The 16,255-nt window shown below is 40.2% G+C and overlaps 1 protein-coding gene across 1 annotated transcript in view; it reads left to right on the top strand.

Annotated features, from left to right (window-relative positions):
• Nucleotides 1-16,255, top strand: part of MYRFL (myelin regulatory factor-like) — a 124,218-nt gene that overhangs the window by 26,982 nt on the left and 80,981 nt on the right. The window contains exon 2 of the mRNA XM_005856748.2: nt 7,266-7,356. Within this exon, the coding sequence (XP_005856810.1) occupies nt 7,266-7,356 (91 nt within the window). The remainder of the gene's footprint in view (nt 1-7,265; nt 7,357-16,255) is intronic.

The following is a 16,255-nucleotide window of genomic DNA, read 5'->3' as shown; positions in this document are numbered from 1 at the left end:
GTGGGGAGGGCCCCCCTGAGAAGGCACTTGGGCATTCTGTATTGACCTCTCTTGCTCTTTTTGCCAAGAGGGTCCCTCTTCTTACAATCCAATTGCCCACAGCTGTTGCCTGAGCTCTCTGTTCATGCTGAGGTTGAAGCCTCGTGGTGACTGGTGCCGTGGATCTGTCTCTCGCCCAATGGCATGAGCTGGGCCCTCCCTGGAGAAGAAACCTGGGTTCCCCAAGATATGTGCAACGCCGGGGCCCTGCCAGCAGGCGAGGGGATCCCAAGGCAATTGCTGGGCGTGGAGGCCACAGGGGCATAGGCTACCAAGGAGACAGAACTGTACCTCACATCACCCTGCTTGGCCCCGGAGGATGGCTGGTTAGTCAAAGACGGGTAAGATTCCTCTGGGAGGAACAACCTAAGACAGGCACAGTCGCAAAGGGGCCAGCAGACGAGAACTTGGGGGTCTACAGAGGTGGGACACAGATCCTCACCCCCCCAACCATGCAGGGGCTTGAACACTTGCCCCTTCTGAGGGAGGTCTCCTGCCCCCATGGCTGCTTCTTGCTTCCCATGCCCAGCCCAGATCGGGACCCAGGTAACAAAAAGAGACTTGGCCCAGCTGAGATCGGTACCCAGAAAACAGAGACTTGGCTGACAACAGCTACCCTATATCTACATCCAGCCTAACACCAGGAATGCTCAGGGCCTTCTCAAGGATGCAAAAATAATCCTTTCCATTAATATTTTCAGTGTAAACTAAGATTGTTTTTAAAGTATTAAATTTGACAGTAAAATAGCAGTCAGGTTTTCAGATTAAAATTGGCTCAAGAAGTATTAACCAAAATTTTCATTTCATGGTAAATTTGCTTAACATGCAATGATCCTAAAGCAGTCATATTTTTGTGCAAAAAAATTAAAAAAATTTAGAGTTACCTAGACTGCATTGTAACTTTTCCAAAAAATCCTCCTAATAATTAAATCAAAAAAAGGGGGGATAGTGGAAAAATACCATGTAAGGAAAAATATCCTGTAACTAAATTACATCCAGAAAATTTTTTCATTTATGCTAATAGATGCTCTTATTATCTTCGTTTTATAGATAAGGAAACAGAGACGCAGAGAAGCTAGGTAATTTACCCCAGGGTGAAGCCAGTTTTGACCCCAGGGCTGATTGCAGAACCAGGACCTTACCTACTAAGGCTCCTTTGTCTTTGTATCTGTAGCACTGTACCTGGTCCATAGCAGGTGCCCTTTGATTGTGTGTTGGTGATTTAATGAGGGAAGGCTAATGTTGGCAGTGTTCTTGACTAGTCTCTTTGCTCTAGTCTTGCCCAGTTTCACTCCTAACAGCAGCAGAAAGACCTTTCAAAAATATAAACCTGGCCTGGCCAGACCACTCGGTGGGTTAGAGTGTCTTCCTATATGCCAAGGTTGTGGATTTGATCCTGGTCAGGGCACATACAAGAATCAACCAGTAAGTGCATAAATAAGTACAACAATAAATCTCTCTCTTTCTCCAAATAAATCAATAAAATATATGATAGTGTCACTTCTTTGATGAAGAATTTCCAATATCTTAGTAAATTTTAAGATAAATTCCTTACCTTGATGCCTATGAATCTTCATGATCTATTATCTGCCAGTTTCTCTAGCTACATGTCCCACCATTCGCATTTATTCATTTAAATATTATTACTCACCCAACAAATTCAATATTTATTGAATAATCACCATGTTATAAGCCTTTTTCTAGGTGTTTAGGGTCTGTACAAAATGAGGCAATGTCTACCCTAGAGAGGTTTAGAGTTCAGTAGAGAGACAGACACACACCCCGTAACTGCTGCGGTGGTTGAACTAAAAGTACATGCAGCGGGCAGGGGGTCCGTGCGGGGGCTGCTCTCAGTCTGCCTCCCCTTCAGCTCTGGCCCCACCACGGGCACATTTCCACAGGAATCCTGCTGCTGACAGTTAAATTCATTTAAACAATTTCCTTTCTGTTCCTAGAATGCCCCCCCTCTACTTATCCTTAAAAATTCCTCTCAAATGTCACCTGCAAGAAATCCTTGACTCACCCCAGCCATCCTAATTGGTACCCATGTCTACATCCACCCTAACACTGAACACCCTGCACTGTGAGCTGATTTTCTCGTCCCTCTCTCTGGACTGTGAGCTCATCCCTGATTTAATTCTGGACACACAGTGGATGCTAAGTAAATGTTGAATAAATGAGTAAAACAATTAATTAAAGATTGGAAATGTCTCTGGGGAAATGTTATCTTTGGTGTCATCTAACTCTGAACTGGCTATGGCTCTAAACACCAACATTAGCTTTTCTCTCCCCCATCTCCTCTTTCCCCACCCATCCTCCTCCTCCTTTGGAGTACCCATTAACACGTCTGCTCCCATTTTTCATGAACCCTGGCGTAGCAGAGGGAAACTATCTTTATGTTTAAATCCAAAGGGCAACCATTACGGTGATCCTCGTGGTTGCCTAATTTTGTCAACGTGTCTGTTGTCTGAGTCCTCTGGGCAGCATTGTTGTGGGACGAAGGGTGTCAGAGTAGATATAGAAGGAACAGGAGCATTTGGGTTGGGGACAGTGATGTGGGAAGGGACCCCGTCAGATGAAAACAAGAAGGGTCTTCACATAGGACCAGAGTGTGTGGATGGGCAGGCGGGTGTGGGGGAGGCAGGGAGTAAGGAAAGGCTGTGCAGTTTCCCCAAAGGCATATGTAGGTCTGTTAGTCGGTCCTCTGAATGCAGCGTGGATTTGTCTGTGGCACTCACTCCCTGGTGGATTGACTCTCATAACCATGTGCTTTTTTCTTGTCTGTCCAAGGCCTAGGGCAGCAGGCGGGTCACCCTCCTGCCACTGTCACTGTGTCTGGAAGAGGAGGCAGAGAGCTGGGGTGCAGAAGGGCTTTGCTTTCCGAGAGCAATAAAGAGTCCGTTCTCCGGCACTCCCAGGAGGCCTGGCAGCCTCTCCTTTTGTGAGCGGGACTGTGACAGCCCCCGCCCGCCCCCCCCCCGCCACCCCAGGTACAAACATAATGTAGAAAAGGGAACAATCGAGGTTGGAAACAGAGCCTCCTGGCGGGGTGGGATGCCCAATGACCCCCTCTTTGCAGGTTTGGGTGTCATAAGCCAGTGTTTAAGACATTTAGAGCAAAGTGATTATTTTTAAAAGCATGGGATTTATTTTAAGAGCCATTAGAGAGTGGCCCGGTGTGTGTGGAAGCCTCCTGGAAACAATTTCACCTGACACTATGGATTTATCTTGTTGAGTAATTTCCTTTGGGTCTGGAAAGCACAGATGTGCTGTTGGAGTCCCAGTAAACGCTGGCTACCGCAGGGATCATCTTTCCTCCTTCATTAAGGGGTTTGGACAAGCCACACAGGGCAGGTCCTGGGAGCTGTGGACCATCTCCTATTTCTACCCCGGGGGTGACGGTGGGGGAAGGTGGTGATATAAAGCAAGTAGCACGTCACTCATCTATGGGCCACCTCCTATTTGTTCCTGGGAAATTGTGTGTGTGTGTGTGTGTGTGTGTGTGTGTGTGTGTGTGTGTGTGTTGGGGAAGGGCGCTGTATAAAGCAGATGGGACACCAGCAGGGATTTCAGTGGGAAACTAAACAGATCCTTCCCTCCATCTGCTTCTCTTAGCAATCGGCTTGACCAAAGCCCAGTGAAGTGCTAGAAGCAGTTGCTTCTCTGCCGTTGGTTGGCACTGTTGGGGGAGAGGTGGTGGTGATGGAGTCTGTGGTAAGGGTGGGCTCAGGAATGAAGGCCGGCCTGGTTGGCTGCCCTGGGTGTCATTTACTAGCTGTGCGACCCTGGAAGTTACCTTCTCTGTAAACTGGGGATTTCTGATGCCCACCTCCTAGGGCTGCTGTGAGGATTAACGAGGAAATACAGGTGAAGTGCTTATCCGTTCGCTTGGCTCAGGGTAAGAACTCATTACTGAATGTCCCTGGAAACAGCGATTGTGTCCGATTTCATCTCCCTTCTTCTGTTCTTGTCCCCTTATAGTCCTTCCCACAAAGCCACCAGAGTAACACTTTAACAATGTAAAGCACATCGTGTCACTTTCCACAGGCTTTCCGTTGCTCTGAGCCTCTCCTCCCCACCTCCCTACGCTCATGTGCTCTGGCCAAGCTGGAATGATTTGCTTCTCAAACATGCTGAGCACGGTCCAGCCCCAGGCTCTTGCCCTTGCCATTCCCCGTAGTTACATGGCTGACTGCTCTCTGAGCAAGGCCTCCACATCAAAAAGAGCTCTGCCCCCACTCTCTCATACCACTCCATTTTATTTTCATCCCTCTCCAATAAATCCTGTTTATTTATTGTTTTTTATAGCCATGAATATCCTCCCCAGACCACACTGTTGCCATCTTTTCCTCCCTTAGAATTGAAGCCCCCTAAGGGAGCTTGTCTCTCTCTCACCACCACCCTCCCCGCCACCCCGCCACTGCTGTGTCCTCAGAATCTTGTCCAGTGGCACATGGTAGATGCCTAATAAATGTTGGTTGAAGCAATGAAAGAATGAATGAGTCTTGTCCTGCCCATCTCCATCCTATCCTTTCTTCAAAGTCTAGCCTAAGACTAAACTCCACTATGAGGTCATTTTTGACCATCCCAACTTTTAGGAATATCTTCTATTTCCCTCTTAGTTCATTCCACTGAATGGAGTTGATTATCTCTCTTCTCTTTTCCTTCCCTCCTCTTTTTTCCCCTTCCTTCCTTCCTTCTACTTGTCTCTGGTACCCATAAAAATTTCCCATTTGGAAGGTGTTCAGGATTTTAAACATTTTATTTTAATGAGTGTGGATGAGATAGCAAGCCAAAAGCTAAACATAAAAGGGCCTTCCTGTAACTAGTGCAGTGATCTGAATGCCCTGGGAACACAAGGCACTGGATTATGGGAGGGATTTTGGTGTGGGGGATAGAGAATTGAAGTATTACATATTTAAACTGCACCCAGAAGTCCCCCCATAATGTTAATAATTGGTGAATTTGAGTGAAGGGTATAAGTCCTCTTGTGACTTCTCTTTAAGTTAAAAATTAATTTAAAATAAAATGTTAAAAAATCCTTTCCCCCTTTAAAAATTGTATGAGGTGAAATTTATCAGTCTCTTTCTTTATAGTTGTGGTTTTCATGCCATGCTTGGAAAAGCCTTCTTTATCTCAAGGTCATAAGAATATTCACTCATGTTTTCTTTCTATGGTTTCCTTTATTCATGTTGAAGTATTTGATCTACCTGGTATTTTGGTGTTGAAGCAGGAAAATGTTTCAGTTTTTTTTCTTTCTTTTCTCTCTCAAATGTCTAACCAATTTTTTGCACAACTTTTATTGAATAATCAGTCTTTTCTCACTGGTATGAAAGAATATGTTTATCATGTGTTGAAAGTCCTTATATATTTCATTTATGTGTAATGTTTCTTGAAATGCCCTGGACTTGTTTGTGTTCCTTTGATGTGTCCATTTGTGTGTTTCTTGGTACTCGTTTATCCCCACCCCCTTCCACAATTTTTCTGGCGAATTTTGGGTATTTATTTTTTCAGAAAAATTTCAGAACACTTTAACTTGGAGATTATTTGATTTCAGGTAACATAATAACCAATTCAAAAGAGTACGTTGGGTATATAAAGAGTTTGTCATGTAATTAAAGCAAAAGTGGAACAACCAGGCTCAGTAAGGGTTAAAAATCAAGAAGGACCTAGGTACACATGGCAGAAATATTTAGACTACCCTCTAGTCCTCTGCCTTAGCTATGACTTCATCCCAACCATCAGCTTTAAAGTCTATCAGTTTGAATTCTTGGGAGAAATCATTGAATTGGCCACTGGCCAACCAACGGATTGGTTCTCCCTGATTCAGGCACCTGTAGAAGTTACATGATACAAACATAAGGGGAAAGTTCTCAGAAAATGAACATACAGGTTTGGTAGTTGTCCTGAATAATAAACAGTAGAAGTTTTGCAATATTGAGTCTTTTAGTCAAAGAACAAGATAAGTCTTTCCACTTGTTCAAATTTCTTATGACCCTTCATAGAGTTTCCTTACACTTTTAAAAAAAGTCCCCAAATATACGTTTAGATAATTTATGCTTTTTATTATTTTGAATGTAATTTTCTTTTTTTCATGCTATTTATTGAAGAGGTTGACTGGGATTTTTTATGTATAACAAAGTAGTTAGTTTTTATATTTAATTTCAACCAATGACTCTTAAATTTCCTGATTATTTCTAATTGTCAGTTGTTTCTCTTGAGTTTGCTTGGTATGGAGTCATGTTATCTGCAAATTAAGATTGTTTTGTCTTCTCTATAGTATATTCCTATACTTTATATTCTTTTACAATTTTAACATTTTTATTATAAACAGAGTAAACTGATGAGCTTATTTTCATTTATTTAAATCGAGAAAAAGGACAGAAATAATGTGTTACATTTTGGGAATTCTAACAAAGTGTGAAGCAAGATATGGAACTTCTTGTTGGTCTCAACTGGAAAAATTTGTCCAACCATCCATTCATATATATAGTAATATACAAATGAGGTCAGGACTCCATAATGGTCATAACCAGCTCAGGAGGAGGGGCCAGGTGTGGCCCTGAGCCTTAGAGAACAACACGCAGGTGCAGCCTGGAGCCTGAGAGATCAATATAGAGGGGCACCTGCTCCGAGCCTCCACGGCGCAGTGAGGGGCAGGCCCCCAGCAGACACACACACATACACACACACACACACACACGCCAGTCTGTGGCTTAGGCCCGCTCTCCCTGGGGAGCGGGCCTAAGCTGTCAGTAGGACATCCCCTGAGGGCTCCTGGACTGTGAGAGGGGGCAGGCTGGGCTGAGGGACCCCCACCCCCCAGTGCACGAATTTCATGCACCAGGCCTCAAGTCTATCCAATAAAAAAGTTTACACTATAGAATCTTGCAGCTACAGTAAGAAAGACACAGTCCCTAACCTTAAAAACTTTAGATAAATAAACAAACACAAAAGCAAATGATTATAATAGTATATGAGGCAAAGCACATAGTGTTAAGGAAACACATAAATGAGGGCACCGAACCAGCCTTGGGCAGTCAGGGAAGGCTGCTGGAAAAAGGTGACATCTAAAGAGATTTCTGAAGAAAATATTTGAATGGAAAATAAATGCATTATGCCATTTAGTTGCTTTGAAATTCTTGGGTGCAAGCATATCAATGTTTTTAACTGTTAGCCATGATGAAATCTTCATGAATCTCAACATTTTCAATTTGTCTTTGCAGCTCAGGGGGCCAATGACACCCTGGGAAACCTGGCCCTGGATACAAGTCTGCTGGAGGAGTTCTTGGGCAATGATTTCGATTTGGGGGCCTTGTAAGTAAAGAGCACACTGCTCTCCATCTGATGTTTTAAAATTTATGAAGTAGCTAAATGGTCTGGGAAGTGTTCCCTCCACTTTATTTTCTAGAAGAGCTTGGGTAGAGTTGGTATTATTTCTTCTATAAATCTTTGGCAGATTTCACCAGTGAAGCCAGGTAGGCCTGGAGTTTTCTTTAGAGGAAAACTTCCAGTTTAATTTCTTTAGTTGATTTGGGGCTTTTCGGGTTATCTACCGTAGTTATCAGCTGAGGCAGCTTATGTCTTCCAATGAATTTGTCCATTTTATCTAAGTTGTCAAATTCACTGGCCTAAAGTTGTTCATTGTATTTCTTTGTTATACTTTTAATGTCTGTAAAATCTATAGTGATGATCCTTTTGATAGTAGTAATTGGTATCTTTTTTCCTTCATTAATCTGGCAAGAGTTTTAACTATTTGAAGAAACAGCTTTTGATTAAATTTATATTCTTGTTTGTTTTTCATTGATTTTTGTTCTTATTTTTTGATATTAATATAGTCACTCCAGCTTTCTTTTTTATTTTTAATTTATATGCAGAAAAAGTCAATTATTTTCCTTGTGTATCGTTTTGTGAGTTTTGACAAATGGATAGTCGTGTAATTACTACCATGATTAACACACACAGTATCCTCACATGAAACATTCTCTTATGCTTCCCCTTTGTGTTAAAACCTCCCACCCACCCTGAGCCCTTAGTGACCACTGATCTGTTCTCTGTCTCTATAGTTCTGGGTTTTTTTCCAAATATTTTTAATTGATTTTTGGAGAGGAAGAGAGAGAGAGAGAGAGAGAGAGAAAGAAGAAGAAGAAGAAGAAGAAGAAGGAGAAGGAGAAGAAGGAGAAGAAGAAGAAGGAGAAGGAGAAGGAGAAGAAGGAGAAGAAGAAGAAGGAGAAGGAGAAGGAGAAGAAGGAGAAGAAGAAGAAGGAGAAGGAGAAGGAGAAGAAGGAGAAGAAGAAGAAGGAGAAGGAGAAGGAGAAGAAGGAGAAGAAGAAGAAGGAGAAGGAGAAGGAGAAGAAGGAGAAGAAGAAGAAGGAGAAGGAGAAGGAGAAGAAGGAGAAGAAGAAGAAGGAGAAGGAGAAGGAGAAGAAGGAGAAGAAGAAGAAGGAGAAGGAGAAGGAGAAGAAGGAGAAGAAGAAGAAGAAGAAGAAGAAAGAGAAACATCAATCATCTGCCTCCTGCACGATCCAGGGATCCAGGGGTTGAGCCTGCAACCCGGGCATGTGCCCTAACCAGGAACTAAATCGGCAGTTTTTCTCAGCAGCCAACTGAGCCTCACCAGCCAGTTTTGCTTTTTCTGAATTGTCACATAAATGAAACCATATTGTATTTAACATTTTTGAGTGTGGTTTCTTTCACTAAGATAAAGTCTTTGATCAATAATTCATTTCTTTTTGTTGCTGAGAAAGACTGTTGCATGGTTATAAGGCAGATTGTTTATCTAGTCACCCATTCCAAAACATTTGCATTATTTTCAGTTTTTGGCAATTAAGAAGAGTTTCTATACATATTTATGGACAGGTGTTTGTGTGATTAAGAGTTTTAATTTCTCTAGGTTAATACTTAAGATAAAGAGCGCTGAATCATATTGTAAGTGTACACTTAACTTTATAAAAATTGCCAATTTTTCTAGAGTGGCCATTCACTTTGTATTACTACTAGCAATGTATAAAACACCCAATTGCTTCTCTTTATCACTGGTTCTTGGTATTATCAGTTAAATCAAATTTTTATTATGGCCATTCTAATATGTTTATAGTGGTATCTCATCATGTTTTATTTTGTATTTTCCTAAGGACTAATGATGTTGAGTATCATTTCATGTGCATGTTTGCTACTCATACATTTTCTTTGGTGAAGTATCTCTTTAAATTTTTTGCCCATTTAAAAAAAATGGGCCCCAACCGGCATGGCTCAGTGGTTGAGCGTCGACCTATGAACCAGGAGGTCATGGTTCAATTCTCGGTCAGGGCACATGCCCAGGTTGTGGGCTCGATCCCCAGTGTGGGGCATGTAGGAGGCAGCTGATCAGTGATTCTCTCTGATCATTGATGTTTCTCTCTCCCTCTCCCTTCCTCTCTGAAATCAATAAAAATATTTTTTAAAAATGGGGTTTTTATATTTGAGTTGAGAGAACTCTTTAAATGTTATGGATATAAGAGCTTTGTTGGCTATGTGATTTGTGAATATTTTCTTCTAGGTCAGTGATGGCGAACCTATGACATGTGTGTCAGAGGTGACACGCGAACTCATTTTTTTGGTTGACTTTTCTTTGTTAAATGGCATTTAAATATATAAAATAAATATCAAAAATATACATCTTTGTTTTACTATGGTTGCAAATATCAAAATATTTCTATATGTGACACGGCACCAGAGTTAAGTTAGGGTTTTTCAAAATGCTGATACACCGAGCTCAAAAGGTTCGCCATCACTGTTCTAGGTCATAGCTTATGTTTTTATTCTCTTCATAGTGTTTTTCCCAGAGCAAAAGTTTTAAATTTTGGTGATATCCAAGTTTTAAATTTTCGTGATGTCCAATTTATCATATTTTCTTATATGGTTTGTACTTTATATCTAAGAAATATAGATATTGCCTAATTTAAGTTCTCAAAAATTTTCTACTGTTTTCTTACAAAAGTTTTATTTAGATCTGTGATCCATTTTGAATTAATTTTGTATAAGATTTGAGATAGAGGTTGAGATTTATTTTCTTATTTATGAATATCCAATTATTCCAGAATCATTTGTTGAATAACTTTTCTCCATTGAATTACTTTAAGCTGTTGTAAAAAAAATCAGTCACCTATATTTGTTTGGATCTCTATATAGACTCTCTACTGTTCCATTGATCAATGTGCCTATCATTTTGCCAATGCCACACTATCTCAATTACTCTATTTTTATCATAATTCTTAAAAGCATGTAGTGAATGTCCTTCAAATTGCTCTTCTTTTTCAAAATTGTTTTGGATATCTAGTTCCTTTGATTCCCACATAAATATTAGAATCAGTTTGTTGATATCTATATAGTCCTAATGAGATTTTTGTTATGATTATATGAAACTTAGCAATGCTTTGGAGGAAAACTAGCATCTTAGCAAAATTGAGTTTTCCAATCCATGGACATGGTATATCTCTCCATTTATTTAGACCTTCTTTGATTTCTTTCATCAGTGTTTTATAGTTTTCAGCATATAAATCCTTTCTTGCAGATTACATTGATTGGGGTTTACTCAACTTTTTGAATCTGTAAATTTGTTTTCATTACATCTGGGAAGTTTTCAGCTATTATTTCTTTACATTTATTCTTGTGTGCCAACGTCTTTCTTTCCTCTTCTTATGACTGCAAAGATACTAATGTTAGGCCTTCAATACTGAACACAGTCCCCTGAATCTCATTTGATTGTTTCAATATTTTTTCTCTCTGTTGTTTATATTAGATAATTTCTATTGATCTGTCTTCAAATATTTTTTTAATATTCATACCTATATGTTTCATATTTTTCTTTGAGCTATTGTAAATAATACTTCATCCCCCAATTTTAGGTTCCAATTATTCAGAACCAATATATTAGAAATATTACTGATTTTTATATATTGGGTTTGGGTCTTGTAATCTTACTGAAGCCATTTATTAGCTTTAAGAGCTTTTTTGTAGATTTCTTAGTATTTTCTATGTTCACAATCATGTCATTTGCAAATTGGAACAGTTGTGTATCTTTCTTTCCAAACTGTATACCTTTTGGAATTTTTTTCTTGCATATTGAACTGGGTAGGACTTTGGATATAACAGAGAATAGGGAAGTAGTGAGAGCAGACATTCTTGCTTTGTCCTTGATATTAGAGGATAAGAATTCAGTTTTTTAAATCATTAGGTATGACGTTAGCTGTAAGTTTTTTGCCGTGCCCTTTAATAGCTTAAGGATATTCTCTTCTATTCTTAGTTTGATAAGAATTGTTATCATGAATGGATGTGGAATTTTGTCAGATGTTATTTCCGTATATATTATGATCACATAGTTTTTTTCTCTTGTTTGTTAATATGGTGGATTACTTTGCTTAATTTTTGAATATCGAATCAGATTTGTATTCCTAGGACAACCTAGTTAGTTATGATGTATTATCTTTTTATCTGTTGCTGGATTCAATTTGCTAAAATTAAATTGAAGATTTTGCATCTATGTTCATGAGAATATTAGTTTTCAGTATTTTCTTATATGCCTTTTTTTTTCTGGTTTTAGGATCAAGGTAAATATAGGCTCTTAAAATTAGTTGGAAAGTGTTCCCTCCTCTTAAATTCCCGCCCCACCCTCCGCCCTCACTCCCCACCCACTGTCCTCATCCATAGGTGCACGATTTTTGTCCAGTTTCTTCCCGCATCTCCCATTCCCCTTTCCCCGCCAAGAATAGTCAGTCCATTCCCTTTCTATGTCCCTGATTCATTATAATCACCAGTTCATTCTGTAAATCAGATTATTTATTCACTTGATTCTTAGATTCACTTGTTGATAGATGCATGTTTGTTGTTCACAATTTGTATCTTTACCTTTTTCTTCTTCCTCTTCTTAAAGGATACCTTTCAGCATTTCGTATAATACTGGTTTAGTGGTGATGAACTCCTTTAGCTTTTCCTTATCTGTGAAGCTCTTTATCTGACCTTCAATTCTGAATGATAGCTTTGCTGGATAAAGTATTCTTGGTTGTAGGTTCTTGGTATTCAGCACTTTGAATATTTCTTGCCATTCCCTTCTGGCCTGCAAAGTTTCTGTTGAGAAATCAGCTGACAGTCGTATGGGTATTCCCTTGTAGGTAACTGAGTTTCTTTCTCTTGCTGCTTTTAAGATTCTCTCTTTGTCTTTTGCTCTTGGCATTTTAATTATGATGTGTCTTGGTGTGGTCCTCTTTGGATTCCTTTTGTTTGGGGTTCTCTGCGCTTCTTGGACCTGTAAGTCCATTTCTTTCACCAGGTGGGGGAAGTTTTCTGCCATTATTTCTTCAAATAGGTTTTCAATATCTTGCTGTCTCTCATCTTCTGGCACCCCTATTATTCTGATGTTGGTACGCTTGAAGCTGTCCCAGAGGCTCCTTACACTATCTTCGTATTTTCGGATTCTTTTTTCATTTTGCTTTTCCGGTTGGGTGTTTTTTGCTTCTTCGCATTTCAAATCTTTGGCTTGATTCTTGCGCTCCTCTGGTCTGCTATTGGGTGTAATATTCTTTATTTCAGAGCGTGTATGCTTAATTTCTAGTTTCTTTATCATAGCATCGAGGGTCTCATTAGTTTTCGTGAAGCTCTCCAAAAGTTTATTGCAAGCCCTCAAAATTGCGTTTTTTAGCTCTATATCCTCCATTTCTGTCATGTTTTTTTGTCTCCGCATTTTTTATGCTTTCTTGGTGCACCCCCTAGTGGTCTTTGTGCGCAGTCTTGTTCTAGTTGAGCCTTGATTGTTGTAGTTAATACTAGAGGGATTTGACCACCAGGCCGACTGGCTGTGTGAATCAGCTGTGTCTGCCGCGGAAAACTTCTGTCCTCTGGGGAGGTGCTAATCTAGCCTTTGCCTGAGGCGATCTGGCAAATGGCTCTGCGCAGGGCTTGGGCGGGGCGGGCTCAACAGGGCGGGCGGGCGGAGGGAGCGGTTATGGCCCCTCTCAGTCCCGTTCCCAGAGGCTCTGCTTCTCAGAACCCCCGGAACCGCTGCAAACCTCGGAGGGAAAGCTGCCTTCCAACTGATGCCAGACACTCCCGCTTCTCCCGTTTGGGTCCGAGTCCCCAGCGATTCGCCCGTATCTGGAGCTCAGAGTCTGAGACTCCCCCCTGACCGAAAACGACAACCGCGCTCTCAGCCACCAGCCCGCTTTGCGCGCGCACCTCCGCACCTGAGTATTTTCCACACTGCGCCTCCTCTGAGCCTCGGTGTGCTGTTATTTTTCCTTCTAGTTGAAGAGTCTCTCCTCAGCCAGCCTTCCTGCGGTTCTGGGTGATGTCCGTTCCGTCTTTTAGTTGTATTTTTGAAGTGGTTGTTTGCGGCAGCAGTCTGCGGTGTTTACCTATGCCGCCATCTTGGTCTCTCCAGTATTTTCTTATATGCTTTTTTTTTCTGGTTTTAGGATCAAGGTAAATATAGGCTCTTAAAATTAGTTGGAAAGTGTTCCCTCCTCTTAAATTCTCTAGGTGAGATTTTGTGGCATTGGATTTATTTCTTACTTTAAAATTCGATAGAATTAACCAGTGAAATGATCTGTGCCTGTAGTTTGCTTTGTTGGAAGATCTTAACTACAAATTAGATTTATCCGATACATACATGTTCTCTTTCTCCTTAAGTGAGTTTTGATAGCTTTTCCCCCCCAACTCCCCACCCCAGGAATCAGTCCATTTCAAATTTATGGGCACAGAGTTGTTCATAATATTTCTTATTAGCTTTTGAAGACTCTGAGGAGTCCATAGTGATATCCTCTCTTCTGTTCCTCATATAGGTAATTTGTTTCTTTTTTTTAAATCAGTCTCATTAGATATTTATTAATTTTATCAATCTTTTAAAATAAGCAGCTTTTGGTTTCATTGATTTTCTTCATTTTGCTTGTTTTCAATTTCACTGATTTTTACTTCTTATTTTTATTATTTTATCTACTGCTTGCTTTGAGTTTAGTTTGCTCTTCTTTTTCTAGTTTATTAAGATGGACGCTTGATTTGAGACCATTGTTTGTTTCCTAATTTAATATGCAGCGCAGTACATTTCCCTCTGTATGGTTTTGGCTACCTCCCTCAGTTTTTTGGTATGGTATATTTTAATTTTCTTTCAGCTCAAGAGGCTTTCTAGTTTTCCTTGAGACATCCTCTTTGACTCATGGGTTGCTGGAGTTTCATTGTTTAATTTCCAAATATTCTGGAATTTTCCATATATTTTTCTGCTACTGATTTCTAGTTTAATTCCATTATAGACAGAGAACATGCTTTTTATGATCCTAATTCTTTTAAATTTATTAATGTTTACTTTATGAGTGTTCCATTCATCAAGATAGTGCATTCAGTTATTGAGTAGAGTGCTTATAAATGCTAATTAGGTCAAATTGTTTGACATCATTGTTCAGGTCTTCTATGTTCTTGCTAATTTTTGTTGACTTTTATCTACCAGTGTAAGAGGAATGGCAAAGTATTGAAGAATGATTGTGGATTTAGAAATTTTGGTTCCAAGTTCTTTTTTCCAAGCACTTAAAAATTTTTGACCTACTGTCTTCCTACCTCCATGGTTTCTGATGAGAAACAGTTATTTGAGTCATTGTTCCCTTGTATGTAATATATAATTTTTCTCCAGCTACAAGATATTTTCTTTACCTTTGGTTTCCAGCAGTTTTTGTTATGATATGGCTGGGTATGAGCATGGTTTTGTTGCAGATTACATTGATTGGGGTTTGCTCAACTTTTTGAATCTGTAAATTTGTTTTCATTACATCTGGGAAGTTTTCAGCTATTATTTCTTTACATTTATTCTTGTGTGCCAACGTCTTTCTTTCCTCTTCTTAGGGCTGCAGAGATACTAATGTTGGGCCTTCAATACTGTACACAGTCCCCTGAATCTCATTTGATTTTTTCAACCTTTTTTCTCTCTGTTGTTTATATTGGATAATTTCTATTGATCTGTCTTCAAGCTTACTGACCCTCCTGTGTCATCTCCATTTTGTTATTAATACCCTTGTAAATTCCTCCCTTTTCCTACCCCATGAAAGATAGGCAGTGAAACCAGACCTGAATGTCAATAGTAATGGGGAAACTTGTTTTCAGATATTTCTAGTACCTGAGTGTTGTTGTTCTTTGCCAATAAAAACATCCTTACTAAATGACCGTGGGAAGAAGGGAAGCTCAACATTTTGCAAGCTAGTCACACACACACACACACACACACACACACACACACACACACACAACTGGTAAATTGCCAAATGTCTGAGCCCACACTTTGAGCCTGCTGTTCTGCTCCAGGCACTGTGTGGGCTGAACCCAGACACTAGTTGCCCTGTGCCTGCCCTCACATTCCTCTCACTCCACTCAGGCAGCAGGCCTGAATTCCTGTGGGGAGGGTGGGCAGTGGATGTAACCTTACCATCGCTGGCCTGGAAACAATTTGCTAGAAGTTTTCTAGTCACTCTCTCTCCTACGTGATTTCTTAAGAGAAGGTGCAGCTGAGTCCACCAGGGTTCTGTTTAATCATCTCAATCACTTTTATAACTAGTAGAGAGAATGTAAGCTGTTTTGGGGGAAAAGTGAACAAAAAAATCTTATTTGAAGAGCTGTCATTTTACCTGGGAGTTCTGAAATCTGCCATATAATATTTGTCCCCAAGATAATAATGATCCTTCCTGTAGGGCCAGTGATATCTCCCTGTAGGCTGTCGCATTCGTTTGCCCATCAGCTTCACTCTCTACCTTTGGGGGTGGGTGGGGTGTGTAAATGAACTAGAGGAGGGAGTTAATATTGTTGAGCACTTACAAGTGCTGCGGAGTGTTCTTTGCCCCTGACATATTAACTTGTTTAATTACATATTTGATTTTACACCTCTCACTCTTTTAACAAACTCTGCCAAATAGGCACACTATTGTTCATATTTTACAGATGAGGAGGCTGAGGTTCAAAGAGGTTAAGTGACTCTCCATAGGTAAACAAGTGGCAAAGCTGGGACTAAAATGTGCCTGGCTCTAGAACACAAGTCCTCTCTTTTGCAGGCAGCTTTTAGATTAATTGATGTTTTAAGTGATATTTTGGAGGACGGTGAACCTTAGGGATATATATTAAATGTGTCTGAAGTAATCTGCCAAAAGGTGTGACTCAGGATGGATCTGAGCCACACATAGTTTGCAATGATCGTCAGCGTTCACGCCCA

Source organism: Myotis brandtii, unplaced genomic scaffold, assembly GCF_000412655.1.
Source record: "Myotis brandtii unplaced genomic scaffold, ASM41265v1 scaffold1044, whole genome shotgun sequence".
In the NCBI taxonomy this organism is placed as follows: Eukaryota; Metazoa; Chordata; class Mammalia; order Chiroptera; family Vespertilionidae; genus Myotis; species Myotis brandtii.
Note: the sequence above shows the minus strand (reverse complement) of the source record. Positions and strands in the feature narration are given on the sequence as shown.